The following is a 25,963-nucleotide window of genomic DNA, read 5'->3' on the forward strand; positions in this document are numbered from 1 at the left end:
GATCACAACGCGGGAGAGAGCAGGTTGAATCGTCTCTGCCGGGGTTTCCGCTCACTCGCAGCAGGTTTGGACGCCTCGGAACCGAGGTCATGGCTGTGGATGTCGCGTTAAAAGATCTAGAAAACCAAAAACTGAAAAAGTAGAGATGAAAATTGGCTTGATACTGTTTACCCGAAACGCTCTGTGGAAACTGTCAGAGGCGCGAGGGTGACCGTTGGAGCCGTTAGCTGAAGGTAAGGGCGTTAACTTACTTTCAGCACCTTTTCTCATGACCTAGTCAAACAAGTTGGAAAATATCGATTCATGCTCAGTTTTGTGTGCTAAATAAAGCAGTAGGGGTAGATAACCGGCGATGCGCTCATATCACGCTCAGTTTGAGTCGAGACACGAGGTTCATTCTCAAGTTAGAAGTAAAGCAACCGGACCTTTCCGTTGTTGGAGCCCCCGGTTTCTTAACTGGCGATCTCCACTGGATCAGCGAGATCACATTTATCCAGATCTGCTCAGCCTCCGCGGTTCTGGTTAATCTGTGTGCTTAGAATAACCTGGTGACACAAGGCTGCAATTCATCTTAATAATGGGAGCAGTCACTCGCTGCATCTCTGTTTAGCTTATTGGTTTGCTTGTTATTACATTAGTATGAGTGACTCAAGCTACCTTTGTGGCTCTCAACCAAACTAGTCCATAATGTGTTACAACGTGGGTGAAAGTGTCCCAGGCCACTTTTGAGGTTTCAAACCAATTAGATTCTTTAAAATGAAGCCACACTATTAAACAGTGGTTCTTCTAGGGTTCTTTTGTAAAAGCGATGGTTCTATATAACCTGCTTAAATGGTTCGTTGTGTGGTGAAGTGGTTCTTCAGACTGACAGAGAACGTGTTGTACATTTTTGAAAATGGTTCTACGTAGAACCATATACAGTACATTCTCTGTCAATCTGAAGAACCTTTTCACCATGCAAAGAACCATCTTTTATGCTTGAAGTGATCCATTCTCTTTGCTAAAAAACCATGGAAGAACCATCTATATGCATATCTAATATCATATATATATATATATATATATATATATACACACACACTCACTCACCAACCACTTTATTAGGTACACCTTGCTAATAAAAGCTTGGACCCCCTTTTGCCTTCGGAACAGCCTTACTTCTTCATGATATACTTTCAACAAGGTTTTGGAAACATTCCTCAGATATTTTTGGTCCAGATTGACATGATAGCATCACACAGTTGGTGCAGATTTATCAGCTGCACATCTATGATGTGAATCTCCCGTTCCACCACATCCCAAAGATGCTCTATTGGATTGAGATCTGGTGAATGTGGAGGCCACTGGAGTACAGTGAACTCATTGTCATGTTCAAGAAACCAGTTTGAGATGATATGAGCTTTGTGACATGGTGCATTATCCTGCTGGAAGTGGCCATCAGAAGATGGGTACACTGTGGTCATAAAGGGATGGACATGGTCAGCAACAATACGGAGGTAGGGTTAGGGCATTTAAATGATGCTTAACTGGTACTAAGGGGCCCAAAGTGTGCCAAGAAAATACCCCCCACACCATTACACCACCACCACCAGCCTGAACCGGTGATACAACGCAGGATGGATCCATGCTTTCATGCTGTTTATGCCAAATTCTGACTCCACCATCTGAATGTCGCAGCTGAAATCGAGACTCGTCAGACCAGGCAACATTTTTCCAGTCTTCTCTTGTCCAATTTCAGTGAGCCTGTGTGAATTGTAGTCTCAGTTTCCTCATCTTAGCTGACAGGAGTGGCACCGGGTGTGGTCTTCTGCTGCCGTTCAGAGATGGTGTTCTGCATTCCTTGGTTGTAAGAAGTGGTTGAGTTACTGCTGCCCATTCTCCTCTGACCTCTCAAATCAACAAGGCATTTTCGTCCACACAACTGACTGCTCACTGGATATTTCCTCTTTTTCGGACCGTTCTCTGTAAACCCTAGAGATGGTTATGCGTGAAAATCCCAGCAGATCAGCAGTTTCTGAAATACTCAGACCAGCCCGTCTGGCACCAACAACCACGCCACGTTCAAAGTCACTTAAATCCCCTATCTTCCCCCATTCTGATGCCCGGTCTGCACTTCAGCCAGTTGTCTTGACCACCTCTACATGACTAAATGCATTGAGTTGCGGCCGTGTGATTGGCTGATTAGTTATTTGCGTTAACAAGCAATTGAACATAATTCGTACCTAATAAAGGGGCCAGTTAGTGTGTGTGTGTGTGTGTGTGTGTGTGTGTGTGTATATATATATATATATATATATATATATATATATAAAACATGCAAAGTCAGTTTCTGAGTTCAACCCAAAATAATTGCAATAAGCAGTTCAACTGTTTTTATTCAACAGCACAAAGCAGAATGTAAGGTTTGTTAAACAAATGCAATATAATACATCAGTTCAAACCTCAAATATCTATTTATGCTTTATTTACAGTGTGTACCATGTATTATGAGTCCAGCTGATCCTGACTACTTTTTAATGGGTTTGCAATTAGACCATATAATGGCTTGTTTAGGAACCCAAACCACAACTGGATTCCCAAGCCAGTTGGTTTGTTTAGGATAGACATGTTATACTTAACATATGTTGAAGCGACCCAGGCCTATAATAAAGTCATGCTATATTATGTTTTAAAGTGGACATGGAGGGTGTAAAATCTATTCGCTGTATCAGGAGCTTCTGAGCAATCAGTTACTGTCAATTAACGCAAACTGATGTGATTTAAAGGGACGGTGTAGAATGGGCTATTTATAGCTGGAGTACATTTGTAGCATCTTACTGACCCTCTTGCAGGGATGTGTTGCCTCAAGACAGACTGACTGTGTAGCGGAACTGAATATCTTTAACAGCAGGCTATCATATTTGCAATTCCTTAAAATTAATTACAATGCAGTTATTTGTCATCTGTGGTTTTCTTTTTTTTTAGTCCATCAGTCACCCTGTAGGCTTAAACATTAGGATATTCGTCCCAGGAATGACGGGTCATTAACGGTGTTTCTTTTTTTAATCATTATATGCCTCATTTACACAATTTACCATTAATGAGATTTAGCTGTTTGACTCCAAAAGTGCTTAAAATTTCCAGCTTTGCATGAAATGTGCTTTCAGAGTTTTAAATAGGAATGCAGCTCATAAAGCCCAAACTGTGAGAGCAGAAAGAAAATGGCGTGTAGCTCTGAAAAAAAACAAAGAACAAGAAAACAGATGGTAAGAGAACCAGAGACACTGAAGAGTGGTAATAATTATCGGTCCTCGTCACAAAGCCACACATCACAAATGCACAGTGTGTGTAGAGCATTAGGCTTCTTCAGGGTGTTGTGTCTCCTCCTCCTGTCATGTCATGGTAAAGATGGAGTGCTTGTTGCTGATGTCTGTGCACAGTGATCTGTGTTACTGACACAAAAAATCACACCTCAAGACTCCAGACAGGGAACGCACACTGTAGTGCAGCGTAATGTGGTTGTAGTTTGACTGAGCATGAAACGATATACAGCTCGGCCTGTCACGTGACATTTTAGCTGAACTGTCATGTAAATAATTGCAATTAACAGTTTGTCTTTTTTTCTCCAATGTATACAGCTATTGAAGCACAAGTCTAAACTGTCCAAGTTGCCCGATTAGCTGTCTTATTTGCTGTGTCCTGTAAAAACTGAACTTTTTTCCGATGTTTTGAAACGTACCATTGACTCCTCAGTCCACATAATCCACACAAAGCTGCCAAAACAACCTGTTTAGATTTTTCTGTTTACATGATGTCATTAAATCCAGTGCATTGGAAATGTATCAGAAAGATCATGTCCTAATACTTCATGACTTTTTATACACGATACCACAATACTTTGATAGACGCAGTGCTAGTAGTGCCACGTTTAAAAGTAGCTATCAAAAACTGCGGGCACAGTTGTATTTACCCAACGTTTACATACTACACTGCACCAAATCCAATTAAACAGACCAATTAATGCCCTCAGTCGGTGTTCTTCATATATGGACCAAAGCCACGAGATGCTCAGAAAAGCATATCATGCATCACAATAACAAAATTTCTAAGGATAATGATAAAATATTGTTATATTGCCCACGTCTATTTCTATACACATCTACATATTCAGTCTACAGCAGTTTAGCCCCGCCCATATACAGTGAATTTATAAGGGTCGTTTCAGCCTGGACTGTTTTTCGAATCAAGCACAATTCAGGACAGCCGGTCAGAACAGAACTCATTTACATATTTTAGTCTTAAAGGCACAGGAACCAAATTGTAAGGGATAAAGAGAGGTTGGATTATGGTCATGTATTAATGAATTATGACTGTTTTCAGTACATGAGACCACACAAATGTAATAAGTGGACCTTATATGCTGCAAGAAAAATGAAGGATGTGGGACGTTTATTACTTATTATACAACAGTTAGTTCCAGTCACGCAAGCTGATTGGTCGAGAAGCGTTCTAACCGTGCCGTTATGTTTTTTTTCACAAACTGTGTATCACTACGTTGAGACGCCAATGCTAAGCAACGCCTTTAACAGCTGTAGGAGACGCTCAAGCACAAGAATTAGTGCATCGAAAGTATAAATCATATAATGAACCAAGAAATAAACTCATTGCCCTGAGTAAGAATAGAAATAGAAGCAAACAAGCGGACAAGGAAAGAACTGAATGTGAAACGAGTTTAATGTGTTGGTCTGTGTGGAGCTGGAGAACGAACTGCCAGCTGTGCAGCGAGTGAGCGGAGTTCGTTACTCTGATGTAGCATCAAGCTGCTTGTTAAGGACGTATCATTTGGCGGTTCATGGCCCAGTTTATTACTTTCTTACTTTATTTAACTGCTGTATAAAAGCAGAGCACTCGAGGTCAGTGTTATCGCGAATAACTGATATAATATACGTAATAAATATTCAGATCAGTTTGTAATAATCAGGTTTGTGCCCTTTCACCTACAACCGAAACATCCTCATCCTCTTTTTTACCACTTGAATCTCATGTCACACACACACATCTTCTAAGCCGCTTCTCCTTCTGGGTCGCTGGAGCCTATCCCAGCTGCCATTGGGCGAAAGGCAGGATACACCCTGAACAGGTGGCCAGTCCATCACAGGGCAGACAGACAGACATACACATCCACTCACACCACGCGGCAATGTAGCATGTCCAAACGGCCTGACTGCATGTCTTTGGACTGTGGGAAGAAACCGGAGAACCCGGAAGAAACCCACGGAGACATGGGGAGAACACGCACACAGAAAAGACCCTGGTCACCCGGCTGGGGACTCGAATCCAGGCCCTCCTTGCTGTAAGACAACAGCGCTACCCACCACGCCAGCATGCTGCCGAATCTCATATCTATGTTACCCATTTAACTTACCTATTACTTTCAAAGTAGTTACAAATGAATTTGTAACCAAGGGTGTAATTTTGGTTTAAGAAGGCGTGGAGTAGTAGCACAATGAATTTGGAGTCGAACGATTGTGAAAAGAGCCTGTGTAAATCTGAAGGTTAGAAAGAGGTTAAAAAATGTTGTAAGGAGAGCTCAGGGGGGAAAAAGCATAACAGAAATGTAGGAAACAGGATCTTTGAGTTAGGAAGCGTTTTAGTCTCATGTTTTTGTTGACACAACTTTATACACATAGTACAGCAATAACTCTGGATGTTTGGCAGCTGGTGTAACGGGGAGCGAGGACGCGGACGCATATGCAGAGATAAGCGAGATTTATTAGGGGCAAATCCAGGGTCATAGTCCAAACGGTACAGAACATCCAACACAAAGACCAACGAAAACAAAGGGCAAACACAGGGCTTATAAAACACAGGGATAATGAGGGACAGGCGGAAAACAGGTGATGACAATCAGGGGTGGAGTCACTAAACAAGGGGGCTGGACCAAAACAAATGCACATGGAAGATCAAAACAAAAAGCACATGGAGTGGGAGGAGCCAATCATGACAGCTGGCTTTAGTCACAGGAGATAGTTGACCATTTTGCAAGTAAAAGAATCACATTCTGTATCAAATTCAGCTTCTGCAACAGCTGGTCTAATGCCACTGTTAACACCAGCTAGTGCTAGCTAATTCACCATGTTTCACTATATGTCTGGCTATAATGATAATAGCTAGAAACCTCTAATGTTATTGAAGTTAGTTGCTACAGTGAACTGCCCCCATCACATTTTCACCTCTCCTCTTCTTTTACTGCTCAGTAGTTTTGAGTATTTCACTCAAATGTCTTTGCCTCCTCACTTGTAATAGCATTCAGCAAGTAACATGCAGGTCTTCTCTGAAATCATTGCTCCCAGTATAACTATAGAAATATGTGTAGCCCACTGAGGCATTTATCATGAGTCTAGATATTTATTAATCAGCCCATGTTACAGTTCTGTTTCTATCATCCAGATTATGACAACCGGCCAGCAAGAGTAGGCCTCCGCTATTTAGTAGGGATGCATAATCATATCAGAATCATGTGGTATCAACAGATATTTGTTGCTTGCATTTGACTGATATTTCAAACCAGTGTTTTCTGATGTGTTTATTGTACTCCAGAAGAGCAGAAGGAATATTTTATTCATTTTACTGCATGTGTAACATCTGTAATAAATATTACATTTCTCTGTAATGCTGGTCCAGGTGGATCTAGTCCCAAGCTCTGCATTTTAGAGATGTGCATGTATTTTATTGGCATTGGCAGACACACACTAGGGGGCAGTGAGCACACTTGCCTGGAGCGGTGGGCAACCCTATCCACAGCAGTTGGGGGTTAGGTGCCTTGCTTAAGGGTACTTCAGTCACATATTGTTGGCTCAGGTGATCAAACTAGTGCTTATTTTTGTGGACCAATCAGAACTAAAATAACATTGCCGAAAAGTCAAAAGAGGCACGTTTTGTGATGTTTTGCATGTTCGAAATTTTTTATGTAATAAGAGTTGGCAAAAAAGGTTAATACGCATACGTTAACATGGTTTGCGACCAAGAAAATCAGCTACCACTTCGTTTTTGTTTGAAATGGATTTCTTGGATTTCTGTTGACTCTCATAGCCGTATATAGACCATATACAACTTCATCACAATTAGCGATCATCAGGGTCCAAGCACAGCGTGCCTTTTTGAACACGGTAGGACACAAATGATTGGCAAAGTGGCCATAATAGACGTGGAGTCTCAAAAGAAGATGTCTGCCAAATTTCGGTCACATTAAACTTTTAACCTTGGTGTGGAAAAGATTTTAAGCAAATAAGTCACAATACCTCGGAAACAATGCATGGACATGACTTGTATTTGTGTAGTTGTTGAACTGAGTAGTGAAATGGTTGATTTCGGTCTCAGAGTGCTCCAGAATTTCCATGTTAACATCACCAAAATATTCTCCCAGGAACAGCGTCGCTGGATCCCGCTACAGGGGATGTGTTTCTGAACTTGTCACCTTTTATACTGCTCATGAATTTTGAAGATTAATGCCTGAATAATATGCCTCGGGCTTAGGGGCACACATGTAGCTTCAAACAGAGTCCACTATAGTGCAAAGTCCCTCAGAGCTGCACCACTTTGTGTCTTTATAAAGAAGAAAAAATGCAGGTGCAGTCTTCCCTTTTCCACCTTTTACATCACCAGCAATCCCATACAGTGGTGGAAGTAGCTCACTAAATTCGTTCCCAAACTGCGTTAATCCTCCAGTGGAAGTGTTTGTGAAGGACACAGGGGCACTATTGAATTGCTAATGCCACTCTGCTGCAGAGAGCCTTGTGTAACGTGCGTGATGATTCAGTGTGAAATGACCTGCCTCTCGTGCGCTTGCTGGACATACAGATGCTTCACGGCTGGCTTGAGTGGTGTGGAGGTTGTTGTCAGTACTCTAGCTAATACCCTGAACAGGCTGGTTACGGAGCAGTTCGTTTGGAGAGGCCGCGCTAAATGAACTTCACAGAGCGTCCAGCGTTCAAACGGAGCTATGCTGTGGGTGGAGAGAGTGAGAGAGAGAGAAAAAAAGGAAGAGAGAGCGTCAGGGCTTTTATATCCCAGAGCAAACGATCATGAAAGAGCTCCTGGGCACGTCCTTGAGCAAGGCTTTACTCCCCCCGAGACCAGCTTCTTCACTTCCATCTACTGCATCTCTCCTCTCTGACAATGTGTTGGCTTATCTCTCCTCCTCTACATCTCTCTCTCTGTTTCTCCTTCTCCCTCCCTGCCTTTTTACCCTCCCTACGTTATCACAGCTTCTCTATCAGCTCAATCATAAATGATTTTCTTTTTTGCACAGGGGCACGAACACTGCAGCAGAGAGAGAGAAGGTAGGAAAAAAGGGTGCAAAAGTGCAATAGAGGGAAAAGAGAATGAGAATCAGAGATAAAGAATTGAAGAAAAGTTTCCTTCCATTATATTTTTATCATTTTATCAGCACAGACTATTATGTAGTGTACTAGTAGTGCTGATGTCTTCACGAACAACCAGTAAGAAGCTTCAGAAAGTGCTGGCTGTTAAATGTTTACTGCACAGCACATATAGACGTTCTATTTATGGAGAGCAGCTGAGCAGGTGTTTTAAGATAAAAGAAGATGTATCTCAAATGACATAGTAATGGAACTGAAATGTTACAGGATTTCTCTTAAAAGTCATTTTAAAGTGTAAGTAATAATCCCCCGCCCACGGCCAGGCTCTCTGATCTGCTCACTGATGACAGCAGAGAGACCTGAAATTGCCTTTGTAGGCAACAGCAAAAGAGACTAAAAGGCTCCTGAATTAATTTTTTTTTCTTGCAAAAATCCTTATGCTGTTTTTATTTTCAGCGATTCAGACCTGCCCTCCCTACAAAATACAGCTGTAGAGGGTCCTTGGTGTTGCCGTTTCCCATAGGTTTGAATGTGTGTTCAAGTCTAGTGCACACACAGTCGGCTCTGGATTCAGTAGCACATTCAGCATCATTTAAAGATTTAGAATCACTTACTATTTTAATCTTTTTTGTCATTTTATATACAATAATGTATATGATGTGGATATGAAATAGAGCTGGGCAATATGGCAATAAATATTTATCGTTATCATGATAAATTATGCCACAATGTGTCACAATAGCATATTGTTGTTATCATTTAGTACTTTTACAAAATTGACCAACTGCATGTGTCATTGCAAAGACTAATGTTTGGATTTAATGCACTGCAATATGTGAAATATGTAAAAATAATGTGCAAAGTTATTGATGATACTGATTGATTTTAAATGTGGCACTACTGGCTCTTAATAATCGTTGTGACAGGTTTTTGAGGTATCGTACATAATGTAAAATTTCTTGAAGTATCGTAAAATTTCTTGAGAAATGTGTTTTTCCATATGGCCCATAATATGAATGCTATTCATCAACAGGTATTCTTAGATGTTTATTCAATATTTTAAGAAATTTGTAAAGAATAAATTATTACACGAAAAAATGATACACTTTAATTATGTTCTTACTTAAGTTTTTAGAAACAAAGTATTGTATGAAGGTGCCTACCATATGAACTCACTCGTGCATGTTTGACAGGCTGAAGATTCTCCATAAGAGGGTGCTATTAGCATGCAAAAAGATTCAAGTGCTTTGTACGAGTACTGCTTCCAGAGATACTGTCCTTGTTTCATTAAGTCATCTGCCTTAAAATTGAATCTCTGCTTTTGAAATACGATCATTAGCTTAATTCTCATCAACTTTAGAGTCGTAGAATTCCAAACTTTTGAATGGTAGTGTATATAACTTAGTAGAAGGAAATGACAACGAATAAACAACACATGTAGAGCTTCTGGAACACCCGGGCAGCAAACTGTATTGTTAGGTTCTGGCTAAATCAAGGCCTGCCGAGTAACCTCAGTGCATTACAGGCTCCTTTGTTGGGTGTTCCCCAGATGGAAAGAATAAGATGCTGGTTTAGTACAGATATCTGCAACTCAGAGTGAGGCCTTGGCTAGTACAGCTCTCCAAACTGAAAAGAAACATAATTTTTTTAAGTTCATGCAGGTTCATTTCATATTAATATTTACAAGCCAAGCATAGAACTAAAGCAAAAAGAGGGGGGGGGGGGTAACCTCAATACATTGCGAATACATTACAAGGCACTTCCTTAAATGCAAAGACTGATGCAAGGTTGATGTGTTGGAACAGATACCTGCTGAGAAGTCTTGGCAAAGGCAGCTCTCAAAACTGACACTGAATTTTATTTTTAGACCACGCAGTTTGATTTCATATCAATATTTACATGCCAAGCATAAGACTTGAGCAGAAAGAGTTGGGGCGTGGAGGACCATACCAAATATACACCTCCTGGGTAACCTCAGTACATTACGAGGCATCTCTTTGGGCCTTCCACAAATTGAGAGACTGATGCTAGTTGTTGGGTTTGTACAGATGCTTGTGACTCAAAGTGAAATCCCAGCAAATACAGCTCTCAAAACTGACAATGAATGTTATATTTAGACCATGCAGTTTCATTTCCTATCAATATTTACATACCAAGCATGAGACTTCATTTTTAATATCGTACCGCCTGCAGTTCCAGTTCACTTCAAATCAGCAAGCGAAAGCATGACTCGGTTACAAGCATGGCAGCCTCTGTACGGAAGTCTTGAGTAATGGCTGAGCCAGACCCAGTTAAAAGCACACGGGAGAGCCACATTAGTCCTGGCTTGTGCCATTCATTAAGGAGATTATTTATATTCTTCACAAGAGAGAGGGGTAAAGAGAACACCTGTCAGGCGTCAGGTTAGCGTCAGGAATCTGGGACGGGAGGAGTGTTTGTGTACGTGTGAGAAAGATGGAGCGTGAAAGAGGGTGGGTCAAAGGTGTGGAGGGTGGTCGAGGGGTGTTGACAGAGTGTGACGCTCCAGATATAGCTCTCCATGCCAATTAACAGCTGCTTTCCCACCCCACCCCACCGCGCCTTCTACCAAAAAGGCAGAGATGAAAATTAAAGACCTGCCTGCAGCTCCCTCAATTATTAATAAGTCATCCATGAATTTTTTATCGCCTCCAATACGTTTGCAAATGTGAGAGGCTGTGTCGAAGCATGGCAGATAAGAAGGAAAGAACGTGTGCCGAAGCAGAGATCAACCCCAGTGCTGTGATGCCTACACAGACGCCCCACCACGATACACCAGCACGGCTCGATAATGCCACTGGTTTTAGACCAGGCTTACGAAAATAGCAGTATATTCTCTCAGTCTCCGCTGTTGCATTTCACTTCAATTTATAAGGTTGTGAATAGAAATTTTCACGTTATTACTGTCGAATAATTTGCTCTAGCAGCGAGACATTGATTTTCCTTTAATGCTGATTGCTTTTCACAGTGCTCCAGGCCAGGATGAAGGGGGTCATTAGTATTGCACAGATGAAGCTGTTCAGGATGTTTATTTCTGACGAACAAAATTTCAGCTCAAAGACAAAAAAATTAACCTCCACAAAAACAACTCGAAGGTAGAGCCCTATCGCCGGTAACTTTGCACTGGTCTCGTGAACAGCTGGCTTGATAATCTCTCTTAAATTAAACTGTGAGCCAGGCAAAGTGCTTTGCCTGGTCACTATACTGAGTAACCTAACTTTTTATTAAGAAGTGAACAGACTGACATCTGTCCCAGAGTTCAGCAAGAGCTTTTCTCCCTGGATTGTATTCAATGACTTTCTTATTTAGCACAGCGGGCTTTGACACGTGGCAGCGCATTAAATCATGCTCACACGGAATCTTTGATCTGTTGTTGCTTATGGCTTTTGCTGTTTAAAAGATACAAGCACAGCATGATGGGCTGTATGGACTTTGTCATGCCTTACATACTGGTGCCGTATGATATGATGGGTTTTCTGATTCAGGTCTCTCCATATGCCATATAAAGTGAACGCAATGAACCTGATGTGAATTCCAAGAGCCTCTGTGAAGAGATTTACATGAAGAAGATATGTTGTTTTATGGACATTAGATATTCAAATGAGTACCATAAAGACCAAAACTACATAGACTGTCACTTTTTTCTTGTGTTTATATATATATATATATATATATATATATATATATATATATATATAAAATTGCTGTCAGAACAAAATCTCCATTATTGTTGTTTTTCATTTTTCTGCATAACTTGCGGCAGTGAGTCGTCCTTTATGTTGTGTCAAAATTTTATGATGAACGGAAAAACAGAAATGGTCTAAAATTACTTAAATTACGAAAATTATTTCTCCATTTACTGTCATTAAAATTTGAGAAGGTTCCTTGTCCTGTAAAGTTGCCTATTTGCGGATATGAGGTTTTGATTGATTAATTACGTTAGATTATACGAAGGTTATAACAGTTATTAACAAGTATATAAAATCTTGACATCAGTGTAACGTTTTAAGTATAGTATTTTAAACGACAGGAAGTTATGACATGGAATGGTTCATATTATTAAATGATAATCTTCAACCTTTTTTTGTAGTATTTTCTGACATATAAATGACTGTGAATAGCTATTTGATCAGCGAGATTCGAATATGAGGCATCCTGGGTGTTCATTTCATTAAAGGATTTATCAGCTTTATCAGTAATTATGGAATAATCATCACTGTGTATCAAACAAACATAATGTTTACAGCTTCCCGTTCACAGTAGTTTAACCTGCATATTAGTTTCATAGTAGTTCCCAAATAATTTGTAGCAGTTACTGAATAACATATTTTAAATGAAAACGTTTTGCTCTGCTAGAATATTAGATATTATTTGTGTCTCTGTGATAATGATTTATTGACAAACTATCATTACGTGGATTCTCGTTTAGGGCTGCGCGATGAACGTTCGGTATGAAGGCAGAAGAGAATTTCGCGATTTTAGCTGTTAGACAGTGTTGGCAGTTCAGAACCTAAAGGGCTTTAGTTAGAGGGATCAAAAAAGCAGTGTGAGAACCAGCCTTGTATTGACGGAGAGTTCGGCTGAAACATCACAGACCGCTGCTTCAAGGGGAAGAGGATATGGAGGCATTTCATAGGCCTGCTGGCGAAGAGCGTGGCACGCTCTCGTTAGTGTGGGACTAGGTCACGGGGATTAGGATAAATCTGTCACTCACAGTTACCCTAGCAGACAGTGGAACACAGCATCCAAGGATAACTTCAGAAAGTTTGGATTCAGCAGCATTAACTTGTTAAAGGAGGCCTTGGTTATTTGGGCTGACACCATTTCGTGAGGGTGCCTCTTCTGTCGAGGAGTTGATTTACGTTCCTTTTATCTGGCAAGTAATTGAAGCGAATCTCGGGAAAGTTGTTTGTTTGTAAATATATGCAGTGAAATCTGAACACAATGTCAAGAAGACAATTAGATTTCAGACAAGCTTTTAGGATTTGGCGTTAGTTTGTTACTAGAGTCGTTCTTTCTCATCACTACTGCGCTGTCCTAGATTAGTGTTTCCGAGATTTTGGTTCTGTAGTGGCGTTGTGCGAGGTTTGAGCCAATTGACAGTGGTATCATGAATCACAGATATATTGCATCCCTTGCCATTGTGAATTGAGTTGGATAAAACTTTACAGGAGAAGGAAAAAAACCTACTTTACCTTGATGTAAGTCAATGGAACCAGACAGAAATTTACACACAATGTGAAAAAACAAATTATATCAAAAACTGAAAAATGGAGATACAAGGTTTTATTTCCAACAACAGCGATATTTAGATGGGAATGTGTATGATTTACTCAAATTGCAGTTTACTCTTCGTAGGTGAGAGAGCAAATCAGCACTGTTTTTAAATGCTGTTTTTGTTGAGGCAGTCCTACACAATTTTTTGAGATGACAAACGTTCCAGTCGTGTGGTCTGTTTTGTCTTGGCTCGGCCATCTTTGTGAATAGGTGTGAATTGTAGCAATAGCAGCAAGTTCTCACTCCTTTAACTTTAACTTACTTTAACTCCTCATTGATCACTAGCAGCTCAACTTAGAGCCATGTCATTTTACACACAGAGAGACAACAATGTCCTAGATAATCTGATAACAGAGTTACTGGAGAGAAAAAAAATTTAATTAGAAATGGCCAATGTGGGGCCTGAGGAAAGAAGTTTAAAATGATGAATTGATCAGAAATTGAATTAAGACCATTTCTTCTTTGGCCTAAAAATAGCTGAGGTTTCTGGCACTATATTACACAGCTCCATACTTTTGTCCATGGTTATATAACAGCATGTCGGGCAAGGTTATAAACCATATAGGTGAGTCTGTTTGAGATTGCTTAATAAACTGACACAGTTTGAGGCAAGTGTGTGATGTTAATTAGTGGGTTATGTCTGTTAGCTACATTAGCCTCATTGCTACTGTGCAAAACTAAAGAAGCAAACTTCAGACAACAAGCATGCCTTGGCTGATGAAGTGTATGTGAAGTCACTGCAGTTTTTTGCAATTAGTTTCCACTGTTGTTGCTTTAACGATTGTAGGTTTACATCTCAACATGTGAACTGGCTGTATTTTCATCGCTCGGGTAGAGACAAGTATATCGCAACGGTTGGAAGTGAGGAGGCGGACGCATATGCGGAGATGAGCGGGTCATCGTTTAAACGGTCCAGGGTCATAGGTCCAACACGGATTGATCGGGGGACAGACATGACAAACCAGAATCAAACAAGCAGAACAGAACAAAGACCAATACATCCAACAAACAACAAAGACCAGCAAACACAAGGGGCAAACACAGGGCTTAAATACACAGGGTAAACGAGGGACAGGTGGGAAACAGGTGGATACAATCAGGGGTGGAGTCATGAAACAAGGGGGCTGGATCAAAACAAAAGCAAAGCAACACAAACACATGGACAGGACTGGGAGGGGCCAATCGTGACCTATATGTGAACACACACACACATTATCTGAGCCTATCTTGAGTGCTTATTGGGCAGGAAACACCCTGGACATGTGTATATAAATAAAAAAAGAGGAAAAAAGGAAAATGCTTTTATTAAGACACGTGAGTCTTATAAAAACGAGAAAAGTTCTATCTTCTGACCACAAGGTGCTATAGCACCATTAGAAAGTAGTGTTTGTTTATTTGATGTTTGTTAACATCACCTTTAGCAGACAGTAGTGAGTAGTGTTTGTTTATTTCATGGTTGTTCATATCATCTTTAGATGTTTGTTTATTTGAGCTGACATCAGTTAGGAGGTGCTATGTATGGATAGCTAAGAGGCAAAATAGCTAATGAGCCAATTTTACCACTTAAGGCTTGTGCTTATAGTTGCATACAATGAACACCAACAGAAAAGCAACTTTCAATTGGTTTGCTGCTCGGAATTATTTATGTAGCAATTAATCATAAGCTAAAATTTCATGGTGGTGGCAGGCCTATGTGAGGTAAATGAGTGTAAATGTGAATTTTGGCCCAGCCTTCGCTCTTATGAATTTAAAATAGGTGTTAGTGCAGGGAAAATAATAAAAGTTTCAGTGCAGGGAGACTCACTCCAGGACAAGGATGGGGAAACTTTGTTCTAGCTGAATTCCTCTGGTGTCTTTTTGTCTGCGTTGTAAGTCTTTGGCTTTAATGTTTTTCGAGACCGTTTTAAATTATTCCCTCCGATGTGCATCTGTGTTCCAGATGCTCTTCTGCTGTCCCTCCCCACTTCATCGCTCTCTCTCTCTCTTTCTCTCACTGTCATTCTCCTTCTCCCTTTCCTCTCTTTTTCTCTGTCTCACTCTTTCACTTTCTCATTCTCTTTCCCCTCCCTTTCCCCCCCTTTTTTCACTCTCTACCTCTCTCCGTCTCTCCACATTTCACTGAACGCTGTGAATAGTCCCACAGCGCGCATCACCAACAGCAGCCCTAAGGGTTGGTCCCTTTTGCTACTTCCTGTCAGGTTGCCATGGCATCAGGCAAGGTGGCCCCATTTCCTGCTGTGCGGAGGGGCCGAGAGGGGAACGTCCTGAGAGAGCGTGCCGCACGCTAATGCGATCAGACAGGCGTGCTAGAGACCATCACACATCCAAGGCAGAATGGGCCACAGCTGATCCACTCTCAACGCAGCTCAGAGCGCTCAGGACGAGACTCCAGAGCTGACACGGACACCAGAACTCACTCTCCCGCCCGGTCAACCAGCGCAGGCAGGCACCTCATGGGGAGTAGCCAAAATAGATACCAGAGTGTGCCCTTGTCAAGAGTAGTGCTCAAAGACATACGGCGGCAGTTAGGTGTGTCATGGACACAGAGATTCTCTCCATCAGAGAAAAGGAAAGGCAGCGGTCACTGAAACTCAGTGGCCTCCCTCAACTCAGTCAACAAATGCACAGCTTAAAGCGATAGTCTGATTAAAAATATACACAATTTTCCACTTAAATCAGCTCAAAGCATGCTCCAGTTTTGCACTGGAGCTTTAGCGTTAATGTAGCTAACACACAATGGAAACTGATTAAAGGGGAATTCCAATGACTCTTCAAAATTTCTAAAATTTTTAACCCATTGGAATGTAAACAGATTCAGTCACACTGTTTTGATTAAGCAATAGAAATCGAAAGGGAGTGTGTTATTGCAAAATAACATCACGGCCCTGATTTAGTCACAGGCGTGTGCCATAGATCATCACAGCCGTGATGTTATAGCGATGACATACAATCTCGAGTGTCTCCATTGCTTTTATACAACAGTTAAATAAAGTAAGAAATGAATAAACTGGCTGTGAACGCGGCGTTTAATATGTTTTAATGTTCAGTTCCTTCCGTCAAATTATAGCTCCATAACGAGCTCCGCCCACTCTTTGCACAGCTGGCAGTTCGTTCTCCAGCTCCTTACACTAAATTCCCAAACTGTCATCACCACTGAGCAGTTTTTTGGTTTTTTTTGTTTGTTTGTTTTTGCAGCAGCAGCAGTTTTATGGCTCAGTCCGATTTAGTCAGACTCTGAAGATCAGACTACATGTTTGACTACATGTTTCTGTCACAGCTGCCGACTGAAAAGCTGCTCAGTGGTGATGACAGTTTGGGAATTTAGTGTCGTCTCGTCTTCAGTGTCGGACCAAATTGACTGTCGGGTCAAATGTGATCTTAAAAGTGTCCGTTTTCTGTTTGTGCACAAAGTAAGAGTAAAAACTTTCAAATGGTTTGAGCGCCTCCTACAGCTGTCAGAGTCGTTGCATAGCAACACCGTTTTAGCAAAGTGATACAGTCTTTGTTATGTTATGGACTGTGGTGAAAAATTCTGACTTGGATCATTTTTCTCAACATTTCCCATCAAACCACTCTAAAAGACTTTGTTTACATCTTAACGTTTGAATCATGTTCAATGTTTTTGAAAAATCCGCCTGTGTAATTCTGCCAATTTTTTAAATGTCTGCAGGATTCATTGGTTGACATATAAACATTCAGTGAGGTTTGATGTGAAATGTTGAGATAAACGAGTATAGCCATTCTGTTAACTATCCAAAACCACCAGTGAACCAACACGTGTCTTCTGAGTTTTTATGTGTCAACCTGATGGTAAAATAGTGGGAAATTTGCCAAAAAAAAAAAAACTTTCCTTTGCGGACTATTTTGCCTAAGACCACCCACTGACTTGCTTAGATTAAAAAAATAATTGATTAAAATACATTTTAAACCATAACTTAATTCCTAAACTACTGTAAAATAATGTCTTAGACATCAGGCTGAGTATTCATAAACATTCCATGTAATAACTTTATGGAATGGATCTTTTAGAGGTAGACATCTGGTTCCTGTCACCACCTTTGTGAACAATAGTGATACTGTAAGTTTCTTTGTTTACATCTTAAGCATATAATTATGTGGAAATTTTGAAAATGTCCCTTTTAAAACCTGTTTTATGCCTAAATCTCACTAACTTGCCTCAAACCATGCCAAGTAGTCAAATAATCTCAAACAGACAGGCTTATGTGGTGTCAGATACTGTAGGACATACTACCATCTGTAAAAATACACAGACAAAATTCTACGACTGTTTTTGGCTGTGTGATGCACAAAGCTAATAGCAAGTTACATTATGTCATACAGTGTCAGAAACCACACAAGCAAGCCTATTCAAGACAACTTCACACAGTATGAGACTCGTGTGGGAAGATTTAGGCACAGCAAGTTTATTTATAGGGCACCTTTCATACACTGCGGTCATTCAAAGCGCCTTACAAATGAGAACATGCCACGTTAATTCACATTAAAATTTTAAACGATGAAGGAGAGTAGAAATAAAAAACATGATTATAAGCACGAGACGAGAGATTTGAAAGAAGAAAATAAACCTAAAAATATAAAATTAGGATAATAAAGTGTCTTTGCAGGATGCAAGAGCAAGAGAGATAACAGTGTTTTAAACTGAGCTGAAAGCTGCTGAAATCTGACGGCCATCGCTTGTTAGCTCCACTGGCCTCGTACTCCATTATTGTGGTGTTAACTAACGTGTCATTTCCTGCTCTTGTATCCTATTTTCGTTCAGCCTAAAGAGACACTTCTGTACATTTTAATGCACAATTTCTGTTTACCTGCTGGCCGAATTTAAAATATTGGGGGAAAAAATAAAACATTAAATTTGGCCTGTGCAAAAGCTTTATATTTTATGCTTTGTTTTTCCCAGTTATCAACAAATAATTATAAAAGGCACTAAAATAGTTTATTCCCTGTAGAGAATGTAAACCTATTTTCACCTAGCAAATCAACAAAAGCTGTATTTTAACAGTGGATGTTCAAACCTTTGCATATGACTGTATGTTCTAAAGAAATCAACAATATTTGTGTACTACATTAAACTCTTTTACGGCAAAATTTCCTTCGGGATCAATAAAGTATCTATCTGTCGATCTATCTATCCATCCATCCATCCATCCATCCATCCATCCATCCATCCATCCATCTATCCAAAATCAAGGAAAAAGGGGTTTAACACCATAAGGGCCCTTTGCTAAGACATATAACCCACTGAATGATGGACCTGCCTTAAAAGCTGAGGCTGCTCACAAACTTCCACAAAGCAACCAAACTAAACATTGCGCCCAAGGGGCAGCAGGAAAAATCAAAGGCGTGCTGTGCTAACATAGTACGGGAAATCCCAGAATCAGACTGTCTTTTCAAAGCTCCTGTCTGCAGACATTTCTGGGTCACTTTAACTTATACCCCCTTTTATACCCTCCCTCGCACGTCATTGTGCACTCTGCCCGCTGACCGGCCGGCCGGGCCCGTTCATCTCCCCCTCCTGACGCAACCCTCCGGGGAGTCAATTTGTGTGCGCTGCTTGAAAGAGATCAGCGCATGGAGCGGGTGGGGTTTAGGGAGCGGGGGGTGGAGGTGGGTTGTAGAAGGGTTGAGATTATTCCTGTCTTGTTTTCGTTTTCATCGCCTGCTGCTTCTGGAGCTTCACTGGCTTGTCTGTGTCCCGCTTTTTGTCTGGAGGATTCCAAACGAGCGCGATGCTGCTGAAGAGAGAGACGTTCACAGAGTGGGCACATTAAAGCAGCCGGAGACCCAAGCAGGCAGAACAGGCAGTCTGTTCTACATGTCTGTGAGGAATATGTCGGGCTCGGCTTGTCAGCTGTTGCCCTCACATGTGAGTCACTAAAACGGAGACAGTCGGGGTTTGGTGTCTCACAGCTGCAGTGTGGCTCTCGACAGCTCTGACTTCTGAGGGGACGTCCGATGGGAAATATGATTGATTGCATGGAGGTTGTAGTCACCCTTCTGTCACTGACGATTTTTTAATAAGCTGCCTGAGTAGTTTATTGGACCAGTTATGGAGACATACGCTTTGCAATATGACAGCGATTCAGCGATTAAAAAACCTCATAAATTTGATTAAAACCATGAACAGGATAGGACAGCAGTGGTAACACCAGCACTGAGTTTATAAAACAGTTAAGAACTGCTGTTGAGCTCAGTGATGATTAATAGGGCTTTACAGAAGCCAGTTAACAGATTAAAAGAATGCTTTGTTGAAAAATAAAATTTACAGTTTTCTATTCACCCCAGACGTAGTAGATCAGCCGATGTATTTAGACAAAAGATTTGGTTGACCATTGACCGCTAGCGTTTGTGAGCCTCTTGGTGAACCAAACTGATGTTTGACCAAACTATTTCTGTAAAGTTTGATGATTAAAGTGCTTGTTTATATATTGTTTTGGTAAACACGACTCATATTTGGGACTTATAGAGGTGTTTCCCATCAAAAAAGGTGTAAAGAGTCAGTGGGGATATACCAGCCTATATAATTTGAGGCATTACAGTTTTGTAATAGGACTGAAAGATTAATGGTTTTTATGTCGAAATCTCAATTTGAGAGAGCACAATTTTCGAATCGCAACAACTGCAACTTTTAAAAATCATTGCCTACATTATCAAAAGCACTATTTTAAGTTTTAAAATGGAAACGTTATAACACAGAGCTTCTGAACTGCCTGGAGATAAATTAAAACAGTCAGAGACAACCAAACCTCCATGCGTTGTGACATCACAACCATAACTTACTGGCAGTCTGGCACACTGCATTCATGGGGTGAAGCCTCAATCCAGAAAAGGTCAATAATCTGGTCTTCACAGCAAAAAAAGCCTTGAGCCTTAAGTTATAGAATTCAGTTACAATTTAAATCACAGTTGCAATATCAGTCAGAAAAATTGCAATTAGATATTTTACCCAAATTGTTCAGCCCTACTTTGACCATGACTGTGGCTTAAGATATCTGATTGTTTCCATTCACTTTAAAGAGTACGGTCCTGTGCTGTTCTACTGAAGAGGCAGTTGCTTTCACATGCATCACTACTCATGTCTATATGCTTAATGAGGGATTTTTGACCTCTGGTTGGTCAGAACCAAAAGCTGCTTTAGACATTGATGTTACTGGAAATCAGTCACCATCATGGAGCAGTGCATGGCATGTGCCCACACTCACTATATGTTATCAGTATGGTAAATAATTTGTACATTGTACTGATGATATCACTAAACACTGAAAATTGTTTGTTTTGGTGGGAAGTTCTGTTTTTGTTTCAGTTAATTAAGCCAGATTTAAATCAGTTTAAAACGTTGAAGCCCGCTTTCATAATGTACCAAGATGGAGAGGCACAGGCAGCTCTTCAGCTCCGTGGTTATCATTTTGACAAGTGTTTTTCACTCCCACAGCACAGCAGCAGAGGGTCTGGGTAGGGATGCACCCGGATCCGATATTTTTCATGCACATATCTGCTGATGCTGATACCACTGCCGATACATAAGCATGTCTATCCTGTTTAGCGTCACTGAAAAATATAACGTGTTTCTGTAAAGCCACAAATGCAGTGAAATGAACAAAATGCAGACATGTTAGAGCATCAACACAGCGTCACCTATACATTCTGCTGTTCTGGAGGCCAGTAAGTACATCATCAAACACTGGCTTGAAATATCATTCAAATCTAACATCTTTCCAATGTCAGATTGTTTTTCAAATATCTGCCGATAATGTTATCGTTCCGATGCCTTATCATTGTGCGTTGCATCTGTGTTTATTTTTATTAAAAAGAGAGGGGTGGGGGTGTAAGGGGACGCTATCCCCCAACCAAAAATATTAAAGACAAAAAACACCCAACCCCCTAAAACTGCCATCCCTCTTTCCATCCCATTTGAATTAATATGATTGCCTTTGAGATTGTCCCAAACTGTTTATATTAATAGTCGGGTGCAGCAAAACCCCCCAGAAGGGTTCTGTTATGCTATTAAGAACATATTGTCTTGGTAATCTAATCACACCATAAGAAGAAAGCTGGAAAGGTGTTTTTTTTCCCCAAGCTAAAAAAGATAAAGTGCACCGAACCACTACCGCACCAAGTCAATTACAGTTCGGCCACTGATAATACACCTTCAGCTCATCAGCTAATTATCGAGGCCTTCGTGCGTTAAATTAGGTGTTTTGGTGCAGGGAACACAGTAAACCATGCAGCGTTACGGCCCTCTAGGGCTGAACATGAAGAACACCGGTTTAGACGTTTGACGATTCGCTTTGTAGCAGCGTCTATTAGCATTCTCTAGCCTCCAGCTTCCCTCCGCTCACTTTCTGTCAGTTCAGTTTAACTCATTAGCAAAAAAGTGGGAGTTGCTAATGTGTGTGTGTGCATGGGGCCACAGTGTTTTGTTGCAGAAGATCAAGTTCATCACCAGAGATTTTAACTTTAAGACACTTTAACTTAAACTATGTGTTCATCACAATACAAAAATGTACGTTTTCTATTTTTTGCCTGTCAGTAAGAGCTTATCTTATGCTTAGCTTACGATGGAGGATTCAGTTATTCAGTGCTTTCTGAGTAACATGTAACACAATATGTTACATGTTATGTTGCCTCTCATATCCATATGAAAGCAGCCTTTTGTCAGGTGGGAGCTGATCCTTGGTTAGCATTGAGATCCACTGCTTGATAAATTTGTACAGAAGTGTGTTACACACTTAAACACACTTTTGAGCTTTGTGATGCCCCTTCCCTGGGGTTATTTTGTGTTGTGGAGATTTAGAGTGAAATAAAGTGCTTTGAATCATTTTTACAGCATCCGTGCTCACTCTGCGTCCACCACTTTATAGTTATAGGCCCTGGGAGAGCCGTTAGACTCAGCGGTTACAAGATCACGCGGTTCTTGCAGGCTCGCTTATATTTTGCGAGAGTATTGAGATAGACGACTCGGAGAGCTCAGGCTTTGATGTGTGGTTCCTTTTATCTGCCTCTCCGTGAGCCTTGGCAGGTGTATTTTTGCATGCGAGCGGCCACAATGCGGCACACTCACAAACGATTGCACTCGCTTTGACCAACATGAAAGACAGCTGAATAATGAATTATCAATCTAAGAGCTCCTCCCGCCCTCTGCCAGATTTGGAAAGTAGATAGAAAGCCGTGTAAAGCTAGATATGTCACCGCATTTTTAATAAATATATCTTATGAGTTGTTCTTGTTTGTAACCTTAAAGAGAGGAGACCTGTCTGTCCTTGAGTCCTTTTAATTTGAGAAAGCTTGTTTGTTTATACATTTCTATTGTAAATTTCTATTCTTCATACATTTCTATTAGAAAAAAGGTGGAATCCTGTCAGTATCAGTAGATGTTTAGACTTGACCGATATTTTTTTAGACTTGACCGATTCATTTTTTTGTTTTTGCAACCTGATAGTTGTGTTATAATTGGTGTTATAATCTGGTGCTAAACTAGCTATATTTCCTGATTTTAAATGTTTGAAAAGTGTATGTACTGGTATCAGCTTAAGCAAATACATACATGAATAATACTGGATATCTGAACCATATAGGTGCACCCATAATTTGCAGAAAACCCTAAAAATCTGTTTTTTATATATATATATATATATATATATATATATATATATATATATATGATAGGATACAAAACAAATTTACAAACAGAATCCAAATAAGAGCTTGCATTTCTTTCTTTCATTTCTGTTTCACAGGACTGAGTGAGCCAAGGACTTTCCTCCATTTTGTAGAAGTCTACCTTCCCAAAGCATCAGCCAGTGAGTGTGACCAGTACTTGAGATTTCCCCACAGATTCCCAGCATGGAGAGAACTGCCATTTCCGCTTCACTGCTCTCCGTCTGCCTCGTTTTGGCTGTGTGTCGCTGTTCCCTGGCGGGTTCCTTCTGCCCGGCACAGTGCGTTTGTGAAACCCGGCCGTGGTACACCCCTCAGTCGGTCTACCATCAAGCCAAGACTGTGGACTGCAATGAGCTCCACTTAAGCGCCATTCCACGGAATATATCTGCTGACACTCAGGTGCTGCTTCTCCAGAGCAACAACATCTCCATGGTGACCTCAGAGCTCCGGAGTCTCATCAACCTCACGGAGTTGGACCTTTCTCAGAATCACTTTACGCACATCCAAGATGTCGGATTGGGTAACTTAACCCAGCTTGTCACCCTTTACCTAGAGGAGAATCAGATTAAAGAACTGCCCGATTCCTGCCTGAAAGATTTAGTCAGCTTGGAGGAACTTTATATAAACCACAACCAGATATCTTCAATTGGCCCAAATGCCTTCTCTGGCTTAGGCAGCCTGCTTAGGCTTCATCTGAACTCCAACAAACTGGTGGCTATTGACAGTCAGTGGTTTGAGTCTCTGCCAAACCTTGAGATCCTCATGATAGGTGAGAACCCTATACTTGGACTGCAGGACATGAACTTCCACCCGCTTTCTAAACTGCACAGTCTAGTGCTGGCTGGCATGGGCCTCAGGGAAATACCTGCTGGAGCTTTTCAAGGACTGGAATATCTGGAGAGTCTTTCGTTTTTTGACAATAAGTTGACAGTCGTGCCCAAAGATGCCCTCCGCTCTCTACCAAACCTGAAGTTCCTTGACCTTAACAAGAACCCTATTGTCTCTATCCAGGAGGGTGATTTTCAGGACTTCCTCCACTTGGAGGAGCTCAGCATGAACAACATGGAGGAGCTGGTAGCTGTGGAGAGAGGTGCGTTTTCCAATCTCCCACAGATGGCCAAGTTGGAGGTTTACAACAACCCTCATCTGTCCTACATTGACCGCGCTGCCTTCCACAACATGGGTGGTTTGCGCACTTTGCTGGCCCACAACAACGACATCACCCTCCTTCCCCATGAGGTTTTAGCCTCTTTCCCCAGCCTGGACGAGATAAGCCTACATAGCAACCCGCTCAGGTGTGACTGCCTCTCAAACTGGGGGCCAGTCTTCGGTAACCAGTCGACTCTCAAGCTTCTGGAACCCCAGCTTACTCTGTGCGCCTCTCCTCCACACCTGATTGGACACTCGCTCCAGGAAGTGGTGTCAACCAACTGGAACATAGCCAGCAACACCTGTCTGCCACTCATATCCCTGCATGCATTCCCTCCTCAGCTTAACGTCACAGCTGGGCAGCCCTTGACATTGGACTGCTGGGCTGTGGCAGATCCTGTCCCTCAGTTCTACTGGGTGACCCCTACAGGTGACAAAGTAACTTCGGAGACTGTATCCACAGCACTGAACGAAGGAGGTGTGGGCCCTAAAAAACACAGAATGCAAGATCAAGGTGCTCTGGAGATACTCCATGTTGAACCAGAGGATTCCGGTCTCTATACATGTGTGGCATGGAATGCAGAAGGTGCAGATACTCGGAGCGTATCTGTATATGTGGACAAAAGCAACTGGCAAGATGATCGGCAGAGAGCAGGCCTGCAATGGGGGGTGAACACCACAGGAGCTCTGGTTGTCTTGGCAAAAATCATCCATGCGCAGTCTGTAGTACTGGAATGGAAAGTGTACCCATCTGCCCCTGCCTCCGGCCATGAGTTGCCACAACCCAAGTGGCTCAGCGCCACTATAAAAATCGACAACCCTCAGATCAGCTACACAGCGAAAGTCCCTGTAGACGTCCAAGAATACAATCTCACTCACCTGCTGCCCTCCACGGAGTACCGAGTCTGCCTGACCATGTCGTCCACGGAGCAGCAAACCCAGCATTCCTGCATCAACGTCACCACCAAAGAAGCCAGCTTTGCCGTGGAGATGGTTGCCCAACCAAGCAACGTTGCCTTGGCAGCGGTGATGGGGTCCATGTTCGCCATCTGTATCATGGCCCTGCTGGTGTTTTACATGGGTCGGCGAATAAAACAAAAGTCCTGTCACCACTCGCTGAAGAAGTACATGCAGCATGCCACCTCTATTCCCCTCAACGAGCTGTACCCTCCCCTCATCAATCTGTGGGAGAATGAAACGGAGAAAGAGAAGGACGGCTCCGTTGACCCCCAGAACTCACAGATAGACACCTCAAAGACGTACATGTGGTAGTTTCACAAGTTTCACAAGGAGCGAGTAGATAGAGAAAAAGACACTTCAAAGTATGTATGGTGCTGTACATAGATAAGTATGTAATTACTTATTAAGATGTCATTGTGGAAGATGTATTTTTAGATTGTATTACCTTCCCTGGCCGGAAAAAAAAAAAAAAAACACTACTCGACCGCAGTTGTGAAATGGTCCTGTACAGAGTAGATGGA

The 25,963-nt window shown here is 41.5% G+C and overlaps 1 protein-coding gene across 1 annotated transcript; it reads left to right on the forward strand.

The window, feature by feature from the left end:
• On the forward strand, nucleotides 1-25,963 carry si:ch211-180f4.1 (uncharacterized protein LOC100144405 homolog). The gene is made up of 2 exons (XM_017720433.2): nucleotides 1-233; nucleotides 23,411-25,963. Exon 2 carries the CDS (start codon nucleotides 23,517-23,519, stop codon nucleotides 25,752-25,754), a length of 2,238 nt encoding a protein of 745 aa, XP_017575922.1. The 5' UTR covers nucleotides 1-233; nucleotides 23,411-23,516; the 3' UTR covers nucleotides 25,755-25,963.

The sequence above is a fragment of the Pygocentrus nattereri genome, chromosome 28, assembly GCF_015220715.1.
Source record: "Pygocentrus nattereri isolate fPygNat1 chromosome 28, fPygNat1.pri, whole genome shotgun sequence".
Classification (NCBI taxonomy): Eukaryota; Metazoa; Chordata; class Actinopteri; order Characiformes; family Serrasalmidae; genus Pygocentrus; species Pygocentrus nattereri.

Excerpts from the sequence above, each read along its gene's own strand:
- si:ch211-180f4.1 (XM_017720433.2), top strand. The coding sequence starts at position 23,517 with ATGGAGAGAACTGCCATTTCCGCTTCACTGCTCTCCGTCTGCCTCGTT.